The sequence below is a fragment of the Montipora capricornis genome, chromosome 3, assembly GCF_036669925.1.
Source record: "Montipora capricornis isolate CH-2021 chromosome 3, ASM3666992v2, whole genome shotgun sequence".
Taxonomy (NCBI): domain Eukaryota; kingdom Metazoa; phylum Cnidaria; class Anthozoa; order Scleractinia; family Acroporidae; genus Montipora; species Montipora capricornis.
Window position 1 is genome coordinate 71725075 of NC_090885.1, and position 17500 is coordinate 71742574.

Below are 17500 nucleotides of genomic sequence, written 5' to 3' on the forward strand. Positions count from 1 at the left end.
CATAATAATCATAATAATCATCATCATAATAATAATTATTATTATTATAATGGGCACTGGGTTAGGACAGGGTGGTGCCTCAGCCTATCACGGGAAATTGGATGCCCGTGCCCACCAGAGTCTGGGGTGGCACCTTTGGCAAGTGCTGGTAACTCCTTGCCACCCTCATTGGGGTAACAACAAAGGGAAGGCAGGACTCTCAAGCCTTGGTCGGCAACCTGCCTAGTGGTGACTCCAAAAACCAGAAGCCAATCTCACTTCTCGAAGTGATGAATATTGACTACAATGAAAAATCTAACGGTGTGAATGAGCTGCTCCGCACAGGGGAGTATCTCTCGCCCAGCAGGACCTGTGAGATGGAGCAGGCACAGCCCGGTCGTTATCCTACTGCTCCTCCAACCAGATGCAAGTGGAGTGTTGAAGACAACAGAACAGCAATGGAATGTTACATGTACATCATGAGTAACCCCAGTAAGAGAGGGTACAGACAGCGAATGTTGCAACTGTGGGAGAGTAAGGGAAAGTTCAAGGTGTCTGAACAAAGACTGGCAGACAAAGTACGTACATTCAAACAAAACCAATGGTTTACGGACATTGAACTTGAAGAACTTACCAGGACAGCAAATAGCAATCACCAAACAAATCCCACTCTCGAGAACACAGAGAATATTTCCCTGCATTTTAATGCAATAATAGAAATGAATGAGACTGCTGGTGTAGAAGACCACTCAGCTAGAAGGGATTCTACTCCAGAATCCCTCCATGAAAATAATGACCACGGTCTAGGTCTCTCTGAGGAGGAGATAGAATTGTACCACCGAATTTTACGACTTGCAAGCGACAGGGTTAGGTCAAGGTTACCTGTACTTAAGCAGTTCAAGAAAAAGGCTATTCTGGCTGAATTTAGGAAAGTAAATCATGTCTTGGAACAAATTACCTCTAATGACATTGATCACAGCAACCAATAAACTTCTGTATGCAGCAGCCACAGTAGTGACAGAAAACTTAAAAATGAACAAAAGACCTGGAAAACACAAAAAGAGCCAATGTGGAAGTGGCGGTTAGAAAATCAAATCAAAGTGCTCAGGCAAGACTTGAGTAGAATAGAGCAAATGAGAAAAGGCGAGCAGATAAAAGAGCATCATATATAGGAGAAACCTGGAATGGACGTACAGGTTGCAAGAGAGAGGCTTAAAGTATGCATCTGAAGACCTTAAACGACAAATTAGAGCCAAAGCGCCTAAAGTTAAGAGATACGAGGAAATAAACAAACAATTCAGACAAAATAGACTGTTTGAAACAAATCAAGGGAAGGTCTTTGATGAATTAGAGAGAGTGGGAACAAGTGATGAAACCCCTGACCAAGAAGTTCAGTACAGTAGGATTTTGGAGGGGTATGTCAGAGCTTGGACCACAACAAGGATGCAAAATGGTTAAAGGAGTTAAAAAGCAAGATACATATTGTACAAGGAAGGGTTTGACATGGTCCCACATTCATGGATCCTTGAGTGTCTGGGGATGTTTGGAGTAGCTGAGAATATAAGGGTTCTACTAGCAAACACCATGAAAAGCTGGCAAACCATTCTTACATCAAATGGAGTGAACCTTGGAGAAGTTAACATCAAAAGAGGAATCTTTCAAGGAGATTCACTATCACCACTCCTATTTGTGATAGCCCTTATACCCCTTACACTAATCCTCAGAAAAGCAACAGCAGGATACCACTTTACTGACAAGAGAAAGGTCAACCATCTACTATTCATGGATGACCTGAAGCTATATGGAAAGGATAAAGCCCAGCTTGAGTCCCTTACACAGACGGTGCGAATCTTTAGTCACAACATTGGTATGCAGTTCGGAATTGAAAATGTGCAGTCCTAGTCCTAAAGAGAGGTAAGCTAGTGGAATCAGATGGTATCCAACTCCCTGACGACATTGAAATCAAATCACTGAAAGAGGGTGAAGGTTATAAATACCTAGGAGTTATTGAAGCAGATGAAATGCTCCATTGTCAGATGAAAGAGAAAGTTAGCAAAGAATATCTAAGGCATGTCCGAAAGCTGGGAAAATGCAAACTCAATGGCAGAAACCTAATACAAGGAATCAACACCTGGGCTGTATCCCTGGTAAGGTATGCTGGTGGTATAATTAACTGGACCAAAAAGGAATTAAGAGATTTAGACACAAGAACAAGGAAGATCCTAACAATGAACACAGCACTTAACCCAATGGATTGTGTAGCCAGGCTTTATTTACCAAGAGCAGAAGGAGGGAGAGGCCTAATATCAGTGGAATAATGCATTGGACAGGCCAAGAACTCATTACAAAATTACATCCTGCACAGTGACAAGAAACTGATTCAAACAGCTAGGAAGGGGGAACTGGTAACCCACGACTTAAAAACCCCAAAGGACTTCAAACAACGAAGGAAAGCTGAGAGAAAGACAGAATGGGAAGAGAAGGTTTATATGGTCAGTTCCTCAGACAAACAGATAGTGAACAAAATGAGAAGACCTGGGAATGGTTGCAAAGAGGAGACCTTAAACGAGAAACAGAAGCCCTAATCACTGCTGCCCAAGACCAGGCATTAAAAACAAACTACATCAAAGCCAACATCGACAAGACTCAAGAGAATGACCTGTGCAGAATGTGCTGCCAGGCAAAGGAGACATTGAGCCATATAGTGATTGGGTGCTCCAACTGGCACAGCAAGAGTATAAAAGGAGGCACAATAATGTTGCAAGGGTGGTACACTGGGACTTGCTGGGGAAGTGCAGCTTTAGTAGAGTAGACAAATGGTTTGAACATCAACCAGAAACTGTCCTTGAGAACAATGACTACAACTGCTATGGGATTATAACATCAAGACTGACCACCAAATTAGTGCAAGGAGACTTACTTGGTCATTATTAACAAGCAAGAACAGACATGCCAAGTAATAGACATAGCAGTCCCAGAAGATAGAGCTGTAAGGGTCAAGGAAAAGGAAAAGCTAGAGAAATACCAGGACCTAGCAGAAGAGATTCAGAAAATGTGGAGTGTCCAAACCCAGGTGCTTCCAGTAGTAATTGGGGCACTGGAAACAGTTCCAAAAAGGCTTGAAAGCAACTTAAAGCGCATTGGCACCAACACTTCTATAGAACTAATTCAAAAAACCGCTCTCCTTGGCACAGCAAGAATTCTGAGAAAGGTTCTGGAGGGATGAAAGCCATGATAAAATTTGGGTTTTCTTAGGCAACTTGTAGTTGCCTGGCCCCCAAGAAGCTAACCCGGATCAAACTTTTCGAAAATGCGGTGCTGAATCCATAATAATAACAATGATAATAATGATGATGATGATGATGATGAAGGTCTTTATTAAAACACTCTAAATCACAAACGTGTTTTGTTACAATGACATAAATTAAGTCATACAGACAACTAATTAACTGACTAACTATTTAGAGAACAAACATCTATTTACAAAAGTTCTCTTGAAATGCTCATTTCTGACAAATGGGATGATAATTATAGTTGTCACGCCTCTTACATAATGTAACCATAGTTCGTTCTGGTGGCAGAAGGTCATCTAAAACTGTGGTTGAATTACTGTCAGTGATCTTCTTCTATAATTTCTTATCTTTCTGAGCAATAATATTTTCAATGAAAAAGAATTCTTTACAGTAACCAAGCTTACAGGCTGTTTTGAAAAGCCTGTCAATATGACTTAAGTACTTATGATAATACATGCAGCCCCATTCTTCTACAGCATGTACATGTACGTAAAAATGAGATAAAATAAGACTAAGGAAAAGAAGATGAAGATGATCCAACAGTAATCCATAGGATTTCCAAACACATAAGATGTATGGACGAATGCTAGCTTTCGATAGGATATTATCTAGATGTAAATCCCAGTTACACGGATTGGACTGAAATGTTACACCCAGCAACTGTAGACTGAGTTTCCGTGCTGTAAAAGCGAGAGGAACTGGATTTGCCTTTAATTATAAGAAGCACCTCCCACATTTTCTTGAAGTTGGTTGCATGCGATCAACAGCTGTTCATTCAACAATAGATTGAATTGAATATTATGCACCTAGCAATGTAAATTCCACAAGGGGGGTGGGGGGGGGGGGGGAAGTGAGTGCAGGCGATAAGCGGGGATTTGATGCCTGAGACTATCCCCCCTGTCGGGCTTTTGATCGCGAAGCTACCCGGGGGACGGAACATTTGACTTTGACCAAAAGAAGTCTGGTATCAATTCAAACGCAGTTACCAAGTGCGTCCCTAAGTCACGTTTCAGTTGGACAAAGGTATGAAGTTTTTATCTGTTTTCATCGCCATAATCCGATAATTTAAACTGTACTCTAAAAAGATATTGTCTATTATCTGATTGAAATCAAATTCCACCACAAGGTCAGAGTATTTTACCGGTCACTGATATGACCTGTTTCAACTTGCAGAACATATAAATCATGAACGTACCCCTGTTTCAAATGCTCTTTTAGTTGTTTTTTCTGGTATTATAGTGTTGTTTGTTTAGATTCTTTGCCCCAGGGTGGGGCTTTCTTTGACACTTTTGAGGAATTTGATGAAAAATTTTTAAGAATTGTCAAATCCCACCCCTTGCCCGCAAACCCCTTCCCCCCCCCCCCCCCCCCCCCCTCCTCGCAGGGTTTACATTGATAGGTGCATTACACTTATAATAGATTATGAAGATTGAGTTTTTATTAGGGCTAAATTAATTAATTAAGTCAAAAGAAAGATTACAGTCAAGTTATGGTTAGTTTTAGCTGTTATATTATGATCATTTGTTATTCCTTTTTGGCTCACCTATTGTCTAAACATTTGAGCAACACTTTTCTCACTTTGGAGTGAAACAATAATTTTATGAAAGGCTTAATTTGTTTTAAATTTGTGCAGATTATTTCTTGAGGTCTAGTCCCAGAAGCTTCTTACTTTTGTATCCTAGCAAGGCATAGAATGCCATCATTGTTTGGTAGAACAAACCCTCCGTTCATTTTTTTAACTGAATAAAGAAAGTGACAAATTCAACCTTATTTTCCAGGTCCTGGTAACAGGGACAGTCATCTTAATTACTTCAGAAATTGTGGTATGTTCAGCTACAGACGTCCATTTTTTTCACTTTGTTGTTTGGGAGCTCATGTATATAATTATGTCATGGTTCAATTTTATAATTTTGGTTCAAATTTTTTTTAAGTAGTTCATTTTTATTTTTTTCTTTATTTCAGATTACTATAACAGATCTATAATTATTAAAACAGTGTATTACATGAAATGTTTGCGACATATTTATTTCACAATTTTTATGTGTGCATATTTCATAAGTTTCGCAAATTTTTCAGAATTTTTATAATTTGAATCATTTTAACACGTTTTTGAGTAACATACAATTTACATTTCATTGGCAATAATACACTGGCAGTAATACCTCCCTTTCAGTTGACACACCATTTATTTCTGCCTTCTCCCATGAACCCTCCCCTGAGTGCTGAGTGGTTACATTCCCACCAACCAAGTTGCATGTATTGGTTTCAAAACCGAACTTATAAACAAGGGGGTTAAGAAATTCCAGTAGAGGCGACAGTTATTATAATGGAATCAACTTCAAAGAACTTAGAAACCATTGAGAGATTTAAGCAGCTAGTGGAACAGCATTACAGGGAGCCAGTTAATGGACAGTTTGAAGACTACAAAAGCAGTGCTGTCTGGAGAGGAGATAGAAAGCTGTAGCGATGAGGGTGACCAAGACATTGCTTCAGAAAAGTAAAAATTGTGATTTTGTAAACATTTTAGTGGTAATAAACTTGTTCTTTCTTGTTTATTGACATAATGTAAGTCACTTAATTTTCGTTTTAGTTCTGTTGTGACACTTATTGTTCGTGTCACTTTAATTTTGCAATTTTCTTAATATCGTCAAATTTGCGAAATTCACATGTCGCGAAAATTTCATGTAATAAGATATACAAAAAGCAATGTTTTTGACTTCATAAGACCACAATATTGGATATTTTTAGCTAGTTTTCTTTGGGTTGTTGTGTGGGGTAACTATAGTATCCAAATATTTAAATTCAAAAATTTAAAAAGAAAGTGCCCATGAGGTTTGTACGATGTTTAGGTCTTTTTTGTCATTGCCCTTTAGTCCCTATAATAATTTATGATTATGATAAGTGTTTAAGTATACCTGAAAACTGAATGAAATTGGGCCACAGCAGGAACTTATTGCAGGTTTTTGTAACAGGAAATAAACCAGGAGGTTTTTGTAGATTTTGTTGGAGTCCTTACAGATGTTATAGAGATGGTGAGTGAACAAGTATTTCTTGTTTAATCAGGAATTTTATTTTACCGCATCCCTGCTGGTTCTCATGCTCTCTTTTTTTACAGGTTAATAACCCTTGCAACTTACTTGTAAGAAAGATTGCATGTGAATGTCTTTGGGAGATGGAGATGTCATATCCGGTGAGATGGTGGCATCCATTTGCCAATGAATGGAATTGAGGATGAAAAAAATAATTATATTCACAGTGTATCTTTTAGGCTAACTTATATTTGAAGGTCTGGTAACTCATCACGCAACCTTTTAAGAGAATAAAAGTAAGATATTTACAGTGCTCCATTCCTAGTGGTCTGGCAGGTTAAAACTATCCTTAGCGACCTTTGGGTAGGAGGCTAGTTATTTTGTGGAACTGCAGACAAATTTTGTAAAAAGGTTGCCTATGTCATGGACAAGTAAACAGGATGAAAAGCTCAAGTATTCTATAACCTTTTCATTTTTGCAGTTTCACAAAATGACAGAACCAGAACAAAGTGTTTACCTACGCCCCACCCGGAAACCAGCTTTTGTTGTGGGTGGCTAGCGTAGTGAAATAAAGTTGTATTGTATTATTGTATTGTACGTGTCACTTTTCATAAATATGCCAAGACCCTTTTCATGTCCCCAGTGAAGGATTGCTATAAATTGATTATTATTTTATCATTACCCTTGCATAAAGTGAATAATAATAATAATAATAGTAATAATAATAATAATGATGATGATAATAATAATAATAATAATGATAATAATAATGATATTATTAAAATCAAAATTTGAACGCAGAAGCAATAGAGATTAGGGTATATTTACGTAGAGTATACCCTTAATAATTATTATTACTTTCTTTTCAATCAGGGACTCCTACATTCTAAACTGGATCATCTATATGCTCAATGTGCTGCTGAGAACAGTCCCATTTTTCAAAGCTACATGGTGGGCATGTTGCAAAATTTAATGCAATGTTATTGAAGTGATGCTCTATAGGCCATTTGCTACTTGGCAAAAACCACAAATACATGAATCTTGAAATGCTTGTAACACAAATAACTACTCAACACCACTTGTCACTGAACAAAGCTAAACCACAGCACTAAAATAGTCAACTTTCTATGGGCAGAGGAAGCAGCCCAAGTAGAAGAGGAAAGATTATTGTATTTGGACTGTCCTTTTAGTCCATTTCTTTAAACATATTTTGATGGTGACGAAAAAAGAAACAGAAATGGCTATCCATGCAGGTAATTCCAACAATGATAAGTGTCCTTATTGTCCTTGTTCATAATTATGTGCATATTCAATCTTGCCTCAGGTGTTGTTTGTAGCTGTGATGCACCATGCCATGGAACACTTATTAAAGGAGTCTACCAATAAGTAAGAAAACATGATTTTATATTGCTGTGGGGACAATCAGATGAATTGGGTGATCTGTGCAACAAACTTATATTGACCTTGAGCTGGGATAGGGTTGAGGCCATATATTATAGAATTTGTTGACATTCATAGATCAGGATTGGCAGGAGATAGTATTGACAAAGAAAAAAGGTGGTATTTTGATCCTTTGACACCCAGCGTAGGCTATGTTGCAAAACAAATTATAAGATCAATATTGACAGCAGAGCCTTCCAGTTGTCTTTTTGTTTGCTTAATTGTTATAATGATCAGAGAGTGAATTGTTCAATTTGCCCCCACTCATATTTTGCCCCCGCAGGGTTTTGACCCAGACGGCCAAACCCAAAGAGACATCCTAGCAGTCCCCATGCACATATAGGGAGGAAAATTTTGCTGTAGCAAGAAAAATCTCTGTTTTTAGAACACAGCTCACAAGTGATTGCCAAAAAGTATGCAAAGAATTGCTAAAAGTTTGCTGGGGTTGAATAAACATGCAAAGGATTCTGGAATTTGCCAATCACTGACTTAAACCAATCTCTGGCCAGTTTTTATTGGGATTGGTTGAAATGACGTCATTTTCTAAAAAAGCCAAACAGGTGAGTCAGTAATGGCGACCACACACGAGGAAGAAAAACAACGGGAATTTTAGTTGGAATCATGGAAAATATTACATAGAGAGCTTCTTTAAAGCCTAGCGAAGATATCTGTTTGCTTTTTATGGCAATGGTAAAGGATTTTCGTGTGAAATGAGTTTAGCTTCTCTTCCTGTTGTGTAAACTTCATTATTTATTCCATGTGGCTCGACTTTATCTTTGGCTGTAAACTTCATTACCACTCTCAAAATTATCTCCAGAACCTACTTTTGTGTAGAATAAGCTTTTAGAATGATGTTCTTGTCTTCTGAGGTGATACTTGACGATTCAGGTTAATTTTATGAAAAAATACCAGTAATGAAGTGATTTATGCTTGTGTACCAAGCATGGCGTGGAAGGGCCTGAAGCATATCAACACCAAGCTGCACCCTCTTTCTGGCCATGCAATTGACACTGGTATTGACAAGCAAACTTCAGCAATGTCTGCTAGGGCAAGGAACTCAGTGCTGTAGGCAGTCTTGATTGAGATACGCCATTTTAGGCTTCCACTCCGTGACTGTTTCTAGGTGGCATTTGTTCATCCCTTCTGGAATTTCCTTTTTCCAATAATCCATGTCAAATTTAAACTTTTCTCACTCTGCCAACAGCTGCTCTTTCTTTTCCTTCTTCTGTTGGTCACCTTGATAGAAATGGTCATTGAGTGTCTTCACTTGCTTTCTTCTGTGCTCTTTAGAAAAGGTGCAGGTAGGGTCAAGGGATTGAATATTGAAAAGGCACTGTCAATAGGGAGATCACCATCAAATCTGCTCTGAACATTCTCCTTCAGGGCTTTGACCTAATTTTCAAGGAGACGTACCAGTTGGTTTTCTTGAGGAGGGGTCAAATTTAACTCACAGGCTCAAAGGCGATCATCTTCATGTGTCTTTACGGCTACCACTGGAGACTTAGATTCAGCAATCTCAATCAATTTGTGACTGGTATAATTGACTGAGGGCTGAATGTGGGAAACGTTTTGTGTACAAGTTCTAATGCTATGAAATTTAAAAAAAAATGGCAGCAACTTTGACGGCCTTGTGTATGGTTGGAATGAAATTTTCAATTACAGAACTTTGTTGCGTCTCTGTTGAAATTGTAAACAAAAGAACAAGATTTTCCTTCGCAATTGTTGGCATGTGTCTGTCGAATAACTTAAATTATATGTTCTATTTAGCGATGAGAGAAAAAAGCAGTTTAAAGGGAGATTATCTTGTCCCAGACTAGAAAGAACATCTTTCTATGAGAAGTTAAATTATTTAGCGGTGTGTGTTTACTGCAAACGAGATCTTCCTGCCTTTGAAATCTTAAGAGTGAAATGGACACAATGGTTTTGGCAAGGTAAAATCCTCTGAAAGCTCTTTTGAAAGTGTGAAATGGAACGGTGATAATTTGCCATTGTATTTAAATGAATCTGTGGTATTACACACTTTTTTGTAATAATTAGTAACATTTGACTGCGACCAAAACTGCCTCTTACCATGGCTGCTCACTTTTTCGCTAGATTTCGTCTTCTTCAATTGACTTGAGAAGTAATCATCAAGAGATCGCTTTTTTCGCGAACCGTCCATTTTCGAAGTATCAAAGCACGTGGTTTCGTGCTTGGTGAGGGTCACACATTTGCATTTCGCAAGTTAGCTGTCAACATCACTAAAAGTTTTTGCACGGTACTTTCTATACAGGTTGCTACAATCTTGGACAAAACTCTTGGGACAAATTCCAGCTTAAGCATCATTTTGACATGCTCTCACAGAGAAATTATATTGGTCCCTCCCCCCTCCCCCCATACCAATGTTGACAATGTGAAGCAAGATACTGTGCAAGCCTTTACCATGTTTTTAATCAACATTGGAATGGGGAGAGAAGGGCAAATAGGAAGAATTTAATCTTTATCACACATGCAAATTAGAGCGGCACATTTTGCCAACAAGTTTTGTCCTAGATTGTCGTTGGTTCCTTTTTCCATAAAATCAGAAAAACACAAGAGAATGATCACTAAAACAAGCTTCAGAGTTTAGGGTTATTTACATAATTTCTGGTGCACAAAGTAGCCAGCACAAAATGGTCTGACAGCCGGTGGGTTTCCGCCACCTACCAGCTTCGTATAACAATGCTTCATTAAAAAAAAATCGTCAAATAGTTGTGGCAGGATCGATTTCTCTGACATTTGAAAGGATGATTGCCAACAAATAGAGAAAGAATCTTTACAATAACCTGAAATTCCTGTATTTTGTATGAGAATTCAACTGAAAGATCGGTAAATAATCTTTTCATTTCTAAAGACAAAAAAGATGCAACACTTGGCAAGAAATTATTTTTAAGTTAATTGGTTGGAAAAAAATATTTCGTGGGAAATCGGCTTGGTCTAAAAAAGAATTAATCTCTCTGTCTTTATTACAGTAGATAAAAGACATTAACTCCTTTAGGGAAAGCTACTCACAACAAATCTGAGGCCAGAGTCAGCTCGTAATTGAAACAAGCCCTAACCAAAAACAAGCCATTTGACCTAAGCAAATAACCAAGGATAACCAGGCAATAGCACATGATGATATAAAACCTGTCAGCTTGCACTTTTCAAATTTATTCAAATAACCAAGCCTTTCAGATAACAAAAAAGGTTTGAAAAATAAAGTCATTCCCTATACAAAGTTTCAGTCCATAATATAAAAAAGCAGGGGCAGCTTTAGTGAGAACTATTACTAGTTGGTAAGTTAAAACATACAATGTTTCAACCTGTAGGATGGATGACAACTGTTTGAACAACTTTCTCACAAGTCGCACTGAGCCATTAAAGGTAGGAGGCCTTTTTTGTTTGTATAGACAAAGCATGATATAATGTATTGGCTGTAAAATGGCTTTCCTGCATTTAGCCACTGGGTTGACATTAATTTCTTTTGGATTTCAATTTTGAAGCCACTCTACTTACCAAAAGAAGCAACAAAGCAGTTTTTACCAATTACCATTCAGGTGAGAAAATACTTCTTGTGCATACTTTTGGGGTGACTTTGTTGGGGGACTGGAAAGATTGATTCTGATAAGCAAGTTCATAGGCACTTTTCAAACATAACCAGGGAAAAAAAATTCAAATTGATCATAAAATCCTTGAAACCTGTAATTTGCTCGAGGCAAACTTGCTGGCTAAAATAAATCAAGGTGAACCAAAATCTGGCAAATCTCAATTATTGCTATCTTGAGTGTAAAATAAGCCCAAAAGATCCAATCTGCAATCTCCTCTTGAATTGAACAACTGAAAATCTGTTATCTTACAGGCCACAGCATTCAGCCCCAAATCATCTAGTTTTCCTGGAAGCGTAGATACCAGGGAAATTAAAAGAGCAATTTCATTCCTGATGGATAGTATCAGCTTTCTTAACACCACTGGTGTTTTCCATGTTATGTGCCAAGTAAGTGTTCTAACTAGTGCTTTAGCATAAAATTATTACATGTTACTAGCTTTTTAATTGGTTCACTCAATCTTGGTTATCAGCTCATATATTGACCTAATATGGAAACTGATTGTGTCAAGTGTTGCCAGGCTGGAAACTGATTAGCTTTAATTTCCAAGTTTCCAAGCATTCAGAATTTAATGAAAATTTAGTAATTAAAAACAACCATTGCGCTTGTTGGATATGACACTTGCTATAGCCAACAAGGCACGTAGTACCATATCCAACACATGCTTTTGATATTATTTGTTATCTACAATGCATTTATTCAAATTTCAAACGAATTTGATTTTTCAGCTTATGCAGTGTGTCAATCTTGCAGGGCTCTCACCAAATGTAAGCATGGTCAATTTTATTTCAGAATTGTCTGATCTGCATCAGTGTATTTTTTTCAAAATGTTAAAAAATTGTACCCTTTCTGAAAGTCCAGGTGCCTGCAGCTTTTGAGATGCCACCATGACCCCTTCTTCCTGTTGCATTGTAGACTTTTAAATCTCAGTTCATTGCCTGGGTGTCAACCACAGATCTGTCTGTCTTCCATATGCTGTTACTTTTAAAGGTATAGTCAAATTGAGTGTATTGAGTGTTTTACCAGTTGCATTTTCTAAAAGGGTTATAAGGGTCATTAAAAGTTTTGTTGCATTTCTGGGATCTAAAATACTAGTACCAGTATATTAAAAGTACAAATGTTCCAATTTTCAGATGAAATTCTTGGACAAATTGTTTTTGGAAGGTGATGAAATGCTGCTTCTCCAAAGGTGAATGTCCTGCATTATTTAATGAATTTTGAAGGTATTAAATAAAATTCCCTGTTGACAGAATGAAACCAATTCCTATGTTATTTCAAACTAAGACCTGTGAATCACAACTGATGCAGACAATTTAAACATTAACCAATGAAATACATCTGTAACTTAAAGTGCTATAATGAGACCAAAAAATTAATTCTTCTTTTTGTTTGGATTTTAAAACTATGTTAATTTAATTAACTAAACCGAGGCCGTAGCTAGCGGAGGGGCAAGGGGGGCAGTTGCCCCCCCCCCCAAAATATTTTGGAAAAAAAAAACTCTTTTTTTGAAGTATTGAAACTTTTCACAACCGATCGCTTGTCGTTATGAAACAGGGGAGAAGGGTGCAGCAATATTCGAATACAATATGTTATTTCCACTTCTATAGTTACTCACGTATTTTGTACAAATACCCTGGAATGAGTAAGGATTGGTATACAAGGTAGTGTCCCCAGACCTTTCTTGAGTATAATGATGAAGTGTTGTGGTCACCATTTAAGCATCTGAAGGGATACTCCTTAATTATTCATCGTGGGACAGATTACATACCGGAACCTGAGGTGATTTACCAAATGAAACAAAACTGGCGGAAGTGAACGAACCTGGCTTCATTTTAAATGAGTTCCTTGAGAAAGTATTTTATATCGTTGATTCTAAGCCATAATTAACTTTGAAGTAGGGAAACGTTTAGTAGGAAATCCAATTGGAGAAATCCTAGACTTACCTGGTAGGATTAACGTTTACTTTTGATTAGCGTTTAATACGTGTGCATTCATTTCAGAATTTTCTGAAAAAGCATTTCTTCAGACCTTGCTTTATTGTCTATATAGTGCATATAGTATACATTTGAACCTCAGGTATCCAAGCCTAGAGAGACTGGAGAAAAGTAGTTTAAAAAATTAAAAGTCCTCAAAACTAAGGCCAGGCAAGACAATTTGGTTCAGTTTTTCAGGCTCGCCAATGCAGTGCAAATAATGAGTAGTTGAAAGAAATGGTTGTAGTTGTGAAGTATTGTAATAATTTGTGGCTTTTTTGATAGAATGCTGTTAATATCAAGGCAACCTACCATTCCTCAGGGACAGCGCCTGTTGTGTTTCGAATGGCTTATGTACTTTCCAGTTGAAGAGGTTAGAGTGGACACTTCCCACAATCAATTTCATTGTTTTCTTTTCTGAAAGACAGACCTGTAGATTACCCCATTTACTATTTCTAGCTCTGGTACAGCTGTACCTATTAGCTCGTTAATTTACTTAATGTCAGTTTTCCTGCTTTCCTTCCCACTTAGACTAACTGCACATTTAGATCCCCACCCCACTTTTGTGTAGCATATGAGTTTTGTCTCCATTTGTGTTTGACTCTCTCCTGTTTATTGCATTCGATGAAGAAAAACGCAAGCCCAATTGTGTATTGGTATCCCTGTGGCGGTATTGATGATCCTGTGTACTTACAAGCCAGAAAAATTTGAGCAGTTTTGCCTCATATTCAAGCATGGTGCTGTGACTTCAAGCATGAAAAAGCTTGGGGTGGTTATCTGGTAGAAAATATGATCAAGAAGTTGTTGTAAATTTTGATTCTTTTCTGAGGAAAGATATTGTTCCATTGAATTTCCAACATAAATTTTTGGCATCATAGAACATTTGGAGAAAATACTTGTTGTCTCCGAAGAGAGACCGTTTTACATCGTAAATCAGAAAATTACCCAATAGAACTGGAGATGTGATCATATTTTTAACTACCAAAAACAATGGAGTGCGCTGTTTGAATCATGCAGCCAAACTCTGAGTAACTCACCGAAGATATTATTAATTTTCAGTGCTTGCCACTGTTAAAGATTTACTTGGCTATAACAATGTATCTAAAGTTGTCTGCACTAATCTGTACCTAAACAGAAGTTTAATTAATATTATTTTATACTCTAATGATTTACCAGTACATTACTTTTCATTACCTCAGTAGTAGTCTTCATTTGTTCCCAATTTTTTTTTTTATGTTAAGTTACCAGGTTACTTGGTTTTTTTTTCATTTTATCATTCAGATTGATCTATAAGAGAAGTAAATGTTTAACACCATTCCAAATTTTATTAGGATTTCCACAACCCACAGAAATCATTGCTCTGGACAACAAGGAGGACACAGTTACAGTTACTTTCATGTCTTTCAGAATCATCAAATTTTTATACCTCTGTCCTCAGTTTTGCTCTGACCACAACTTTGTGTTCAGTTTCCTTTTGTGGCTATTCTAGTGATTTAAATAGGTGCAGTTGCAACTTATATTACAACTGTACTAGATCAGATTTCATTGTGGTTTTTCAACATCATGATGGCATTTAATGTAATGTTATCAATTATTGCTATGGTATTCAATTTGTTGTTGTTACATTACAAACCTTGTGGTTATTTACTATATTAAACTATATCTGCGATGGCCAAAGAATTTCTCAGACAACTAACCCCATCCCTCGATCATTTTGTGTCCTTCACCTAAAATCTCATTCACTCAGCCTTGCTACTTTAAATTTTTAATGCACTTCAATAATCCCTGAATACTACTAGAATTGTAAATTTATGTTTCTGTGAATCTTGACGTCTGAAGCCATTAATTTTACCTGTGGCCATAACTGCACTGTTGTGAATAATAACAATAAAATTATAGATGATGCAGTGCATTTTTATTTTCAGGACATTAATTTGGTCCATCCAAGTGTGCCCTACTTCATGGATTACTCACAGTTCAGCTATTTTTATCCATGTGTGTTTGATTCTTTGGGTAAGTACATGTACGTGTACATGCTGCCTTCAGTGAGAGTTCCCTGGCACAAATTGATGAAGCAATGTCAACAGGCCACTTTCATGGATAATATAAATAGGGCTTGATTATTATTATTTTTTGTCAATATTAATGATTCCAACTAACATCATCGTGTGTTTTGGAATTTGCTTGTAGTGAAGCAAGCAAGGCTTGTAATAATAATATTATTTCTAACACAAAGGAACCTCTTATTTGGCCTGACGTAATGTGAAAGGAGCCGAGTACCTTGTAACAAGAATAAGCCAGAAGTGGTCTTACAAAAACCATCACAAGAGTGTTGCCTTGAATCCCATCTTTACATTCAGGAATTAACAAAAGGAAACTCAAGTGACTGTGTTGTGAAGCCTTTTGGACTTATATTTCTTTCCCTCTGATCCTTCTTCAACAAAAGGCAGTTAAATTTATCTTCTTTTATTGTTTATAAATTTTCAGATATTACTGCAGACAAACTAAAAGTGCTCTGTCTTTGCTTGGACCATGAAACCTTAAACTTTCCAGGTAATTGCTGCCTTTTGTTGGTAAATGATTGTAAAATAATATTGTGCAGTCAAAATCATTACAAAAAGACCTTGGCAGAGCAAATATTAAGAATTTCTCGCCCCAAGCCCATGAATAACAACAACAATTAACATATCGGTAATATATTTATAACTAGTTTACCCAAATTGTAGAAATGCTGTTGAGGGGAAGGGAGATGTTCAGTTATGCTTGTGGTAATTTAAAGACGGTTCATGGAATTGAAGGGAGATTTTAACAGGTCTTGAGCAGGGACGGCCGTTACAAACGTGGGACTCTGAAAAACGCAGATCGACTGCAGACTGTGCAGACTGTCTGTAAAATGAAAATTTGGTTAGCCTGAATAACATTCAGGTTAGCCTGTTTACGGTTAGCTCTCAATAATAGTGAGGGTAACACCATATTTTACCCCTGGTCTGCAAGGTCTGCACAGTCTGCAGTCTGCATTTTGGCATGACCAACAAAACGTGACTCCCACCTTGCATGACACCATGATACAAAGTTATTCAGTTGAAAAAAAAGTCTATCCTGATGAATTTCAGCAGTTAAAGCCTTTCAAGCACAATAGGAGATGTGTTCATACACATGCATTTTATCTCATTAGCACAAAGAAAGTGCTTCCATCACAAAGTGAACTCCATATGTTTTTGTTGATAACCGGCCGCCATATTGGTGGACCACATGGTAACTCAGTATGTAAAGTTGCGTGAAGCGCTTCGACAAATAACTCAGAAACAATGTACTGCACAGACCTGAGAATTGGAGTGGTGGTTAAAAGATTTGTTTCCTACAACATTCCAAGTTCTTAGCTTTTACATTTTTGAACTGTGGAAAACCCAGCGTGACAATGTCACGGCGGTCATGCTGTCCTTGAATTGTGAACTTTTGTTGGTCTTTACTGGACTTTTGTTTGTTTTGTTTGCATGATGTCATTGATTATTTGTTTTCTTCATTTTCTTGTGATTCCTCTATTTTGTTAGCTTCAAATAGTGTTTAGGAATTTTAGACTTTGCTTTGTTATTCACTTGCAGAGAATATTTTCGAGAACAATCTACAAACCGAAAATAAGATCACCTTTAAAGTTATTTGATCTGAACGTTTCCGACAGATCGAGTTAGGAGTTCTTAGAGAGAAAGCTTTTATCTTCAACGTGTGCTTAAGATCAAGAGAAAATCTGTTAAATACATTGAAAATTCATGTTTAAACTGTAAGTCTTCATTGCGTCTTTTGGCCCGTTGGGAAAACCAACAGGCCAACTAGAAAATTCCCCACACAACGATTTTGAATAATTTTTTTGTTACGTACCTGACAGTGTAAATTTAATCTAAGTGAAATGAAAAACAGAGCAGGCTCTAATGATCATACTGCACATCTTAACTCCTCCATTTGCGCATAACGAAAGTAAGTAAGTACGTATTGAATTGTTACATGCTGTAGGTTCCATGGGTGTCCCCTTAATGCAGTGCCTTGCTCCACTCCTTAGCAGAGTTCAGCATGGGATTGGAGGCAGGATAGTTGTCGCCTTTTTCAGAAGTGTGTTCTGGTATTACAAACATCACTGGAACTCAGAACTAAGGCTAGAAATTTACAAGTAGGTACAAAACACCGTC

General features: G+C 37.3%; 1 protein-coding gene across 1 annotated transcript in view; it reads left to right on the forward strand.

The window, feature by feature from the left end:
* LOC138043926 (AP-5 complex subunit beta-1-like) overlaps positions 1 to 17500 on the forward strand; it is a 48025-nt gene that overhangs the window by 15327 nt on the left and 15198 nt on the right. Inside the window, exons 7-21 of the mRNA XM_068890454.1 lie at positions 5051 to 5095; positions 6245 to 6304; positions 6388 to 6462; positions 7175 to 7252; positions 7626 to 7687; positions 11071 to 11125; positions 11245 to 11298; positions 11601 to 11735; positions 12075 to 12113; positions 12262 to 12336; positions 12480 to 12535; positions 13605 to 13692; positions 15245 to 15332; positions 15807 to 15872; positions 17328 to 17481. Of these exons, the coding sequence (XP_068746555.1) occupies positions 5051 to 5095; positions 6245 to 6304; positions 6388 to 6462; positions 7175 to 7252; positions 7626 to 7687; positions 11071 to 11125; positions 11245 to 11298; positions 11601 to 11735; positions 12075 to 12113; positions 12262 to 12336; positions 12480 to 12535; positions 13605 to 13692; positions 15245 to 15332; positions 15807 to 15872; positions 17328 to 17481 (1130 nt within the window). The remainder of the gene's footprint in view (positions 1 to 5050; positions 5096 to 6244; positions 6305 to 6387; positions 6463 to 7174; positions 7253 to 7625; positions 7688 to 11070; positions 11126 to 11244; positions 11299 to 11600; positions 11736 to 12074; positions 12114 to 12261; positions 12337 to 12479; positions 12536 to 13604; positions 13693 to 15244; positions 15333 to 15806; positions 15873 to 17327; positions 17482 to 17500) is intronic.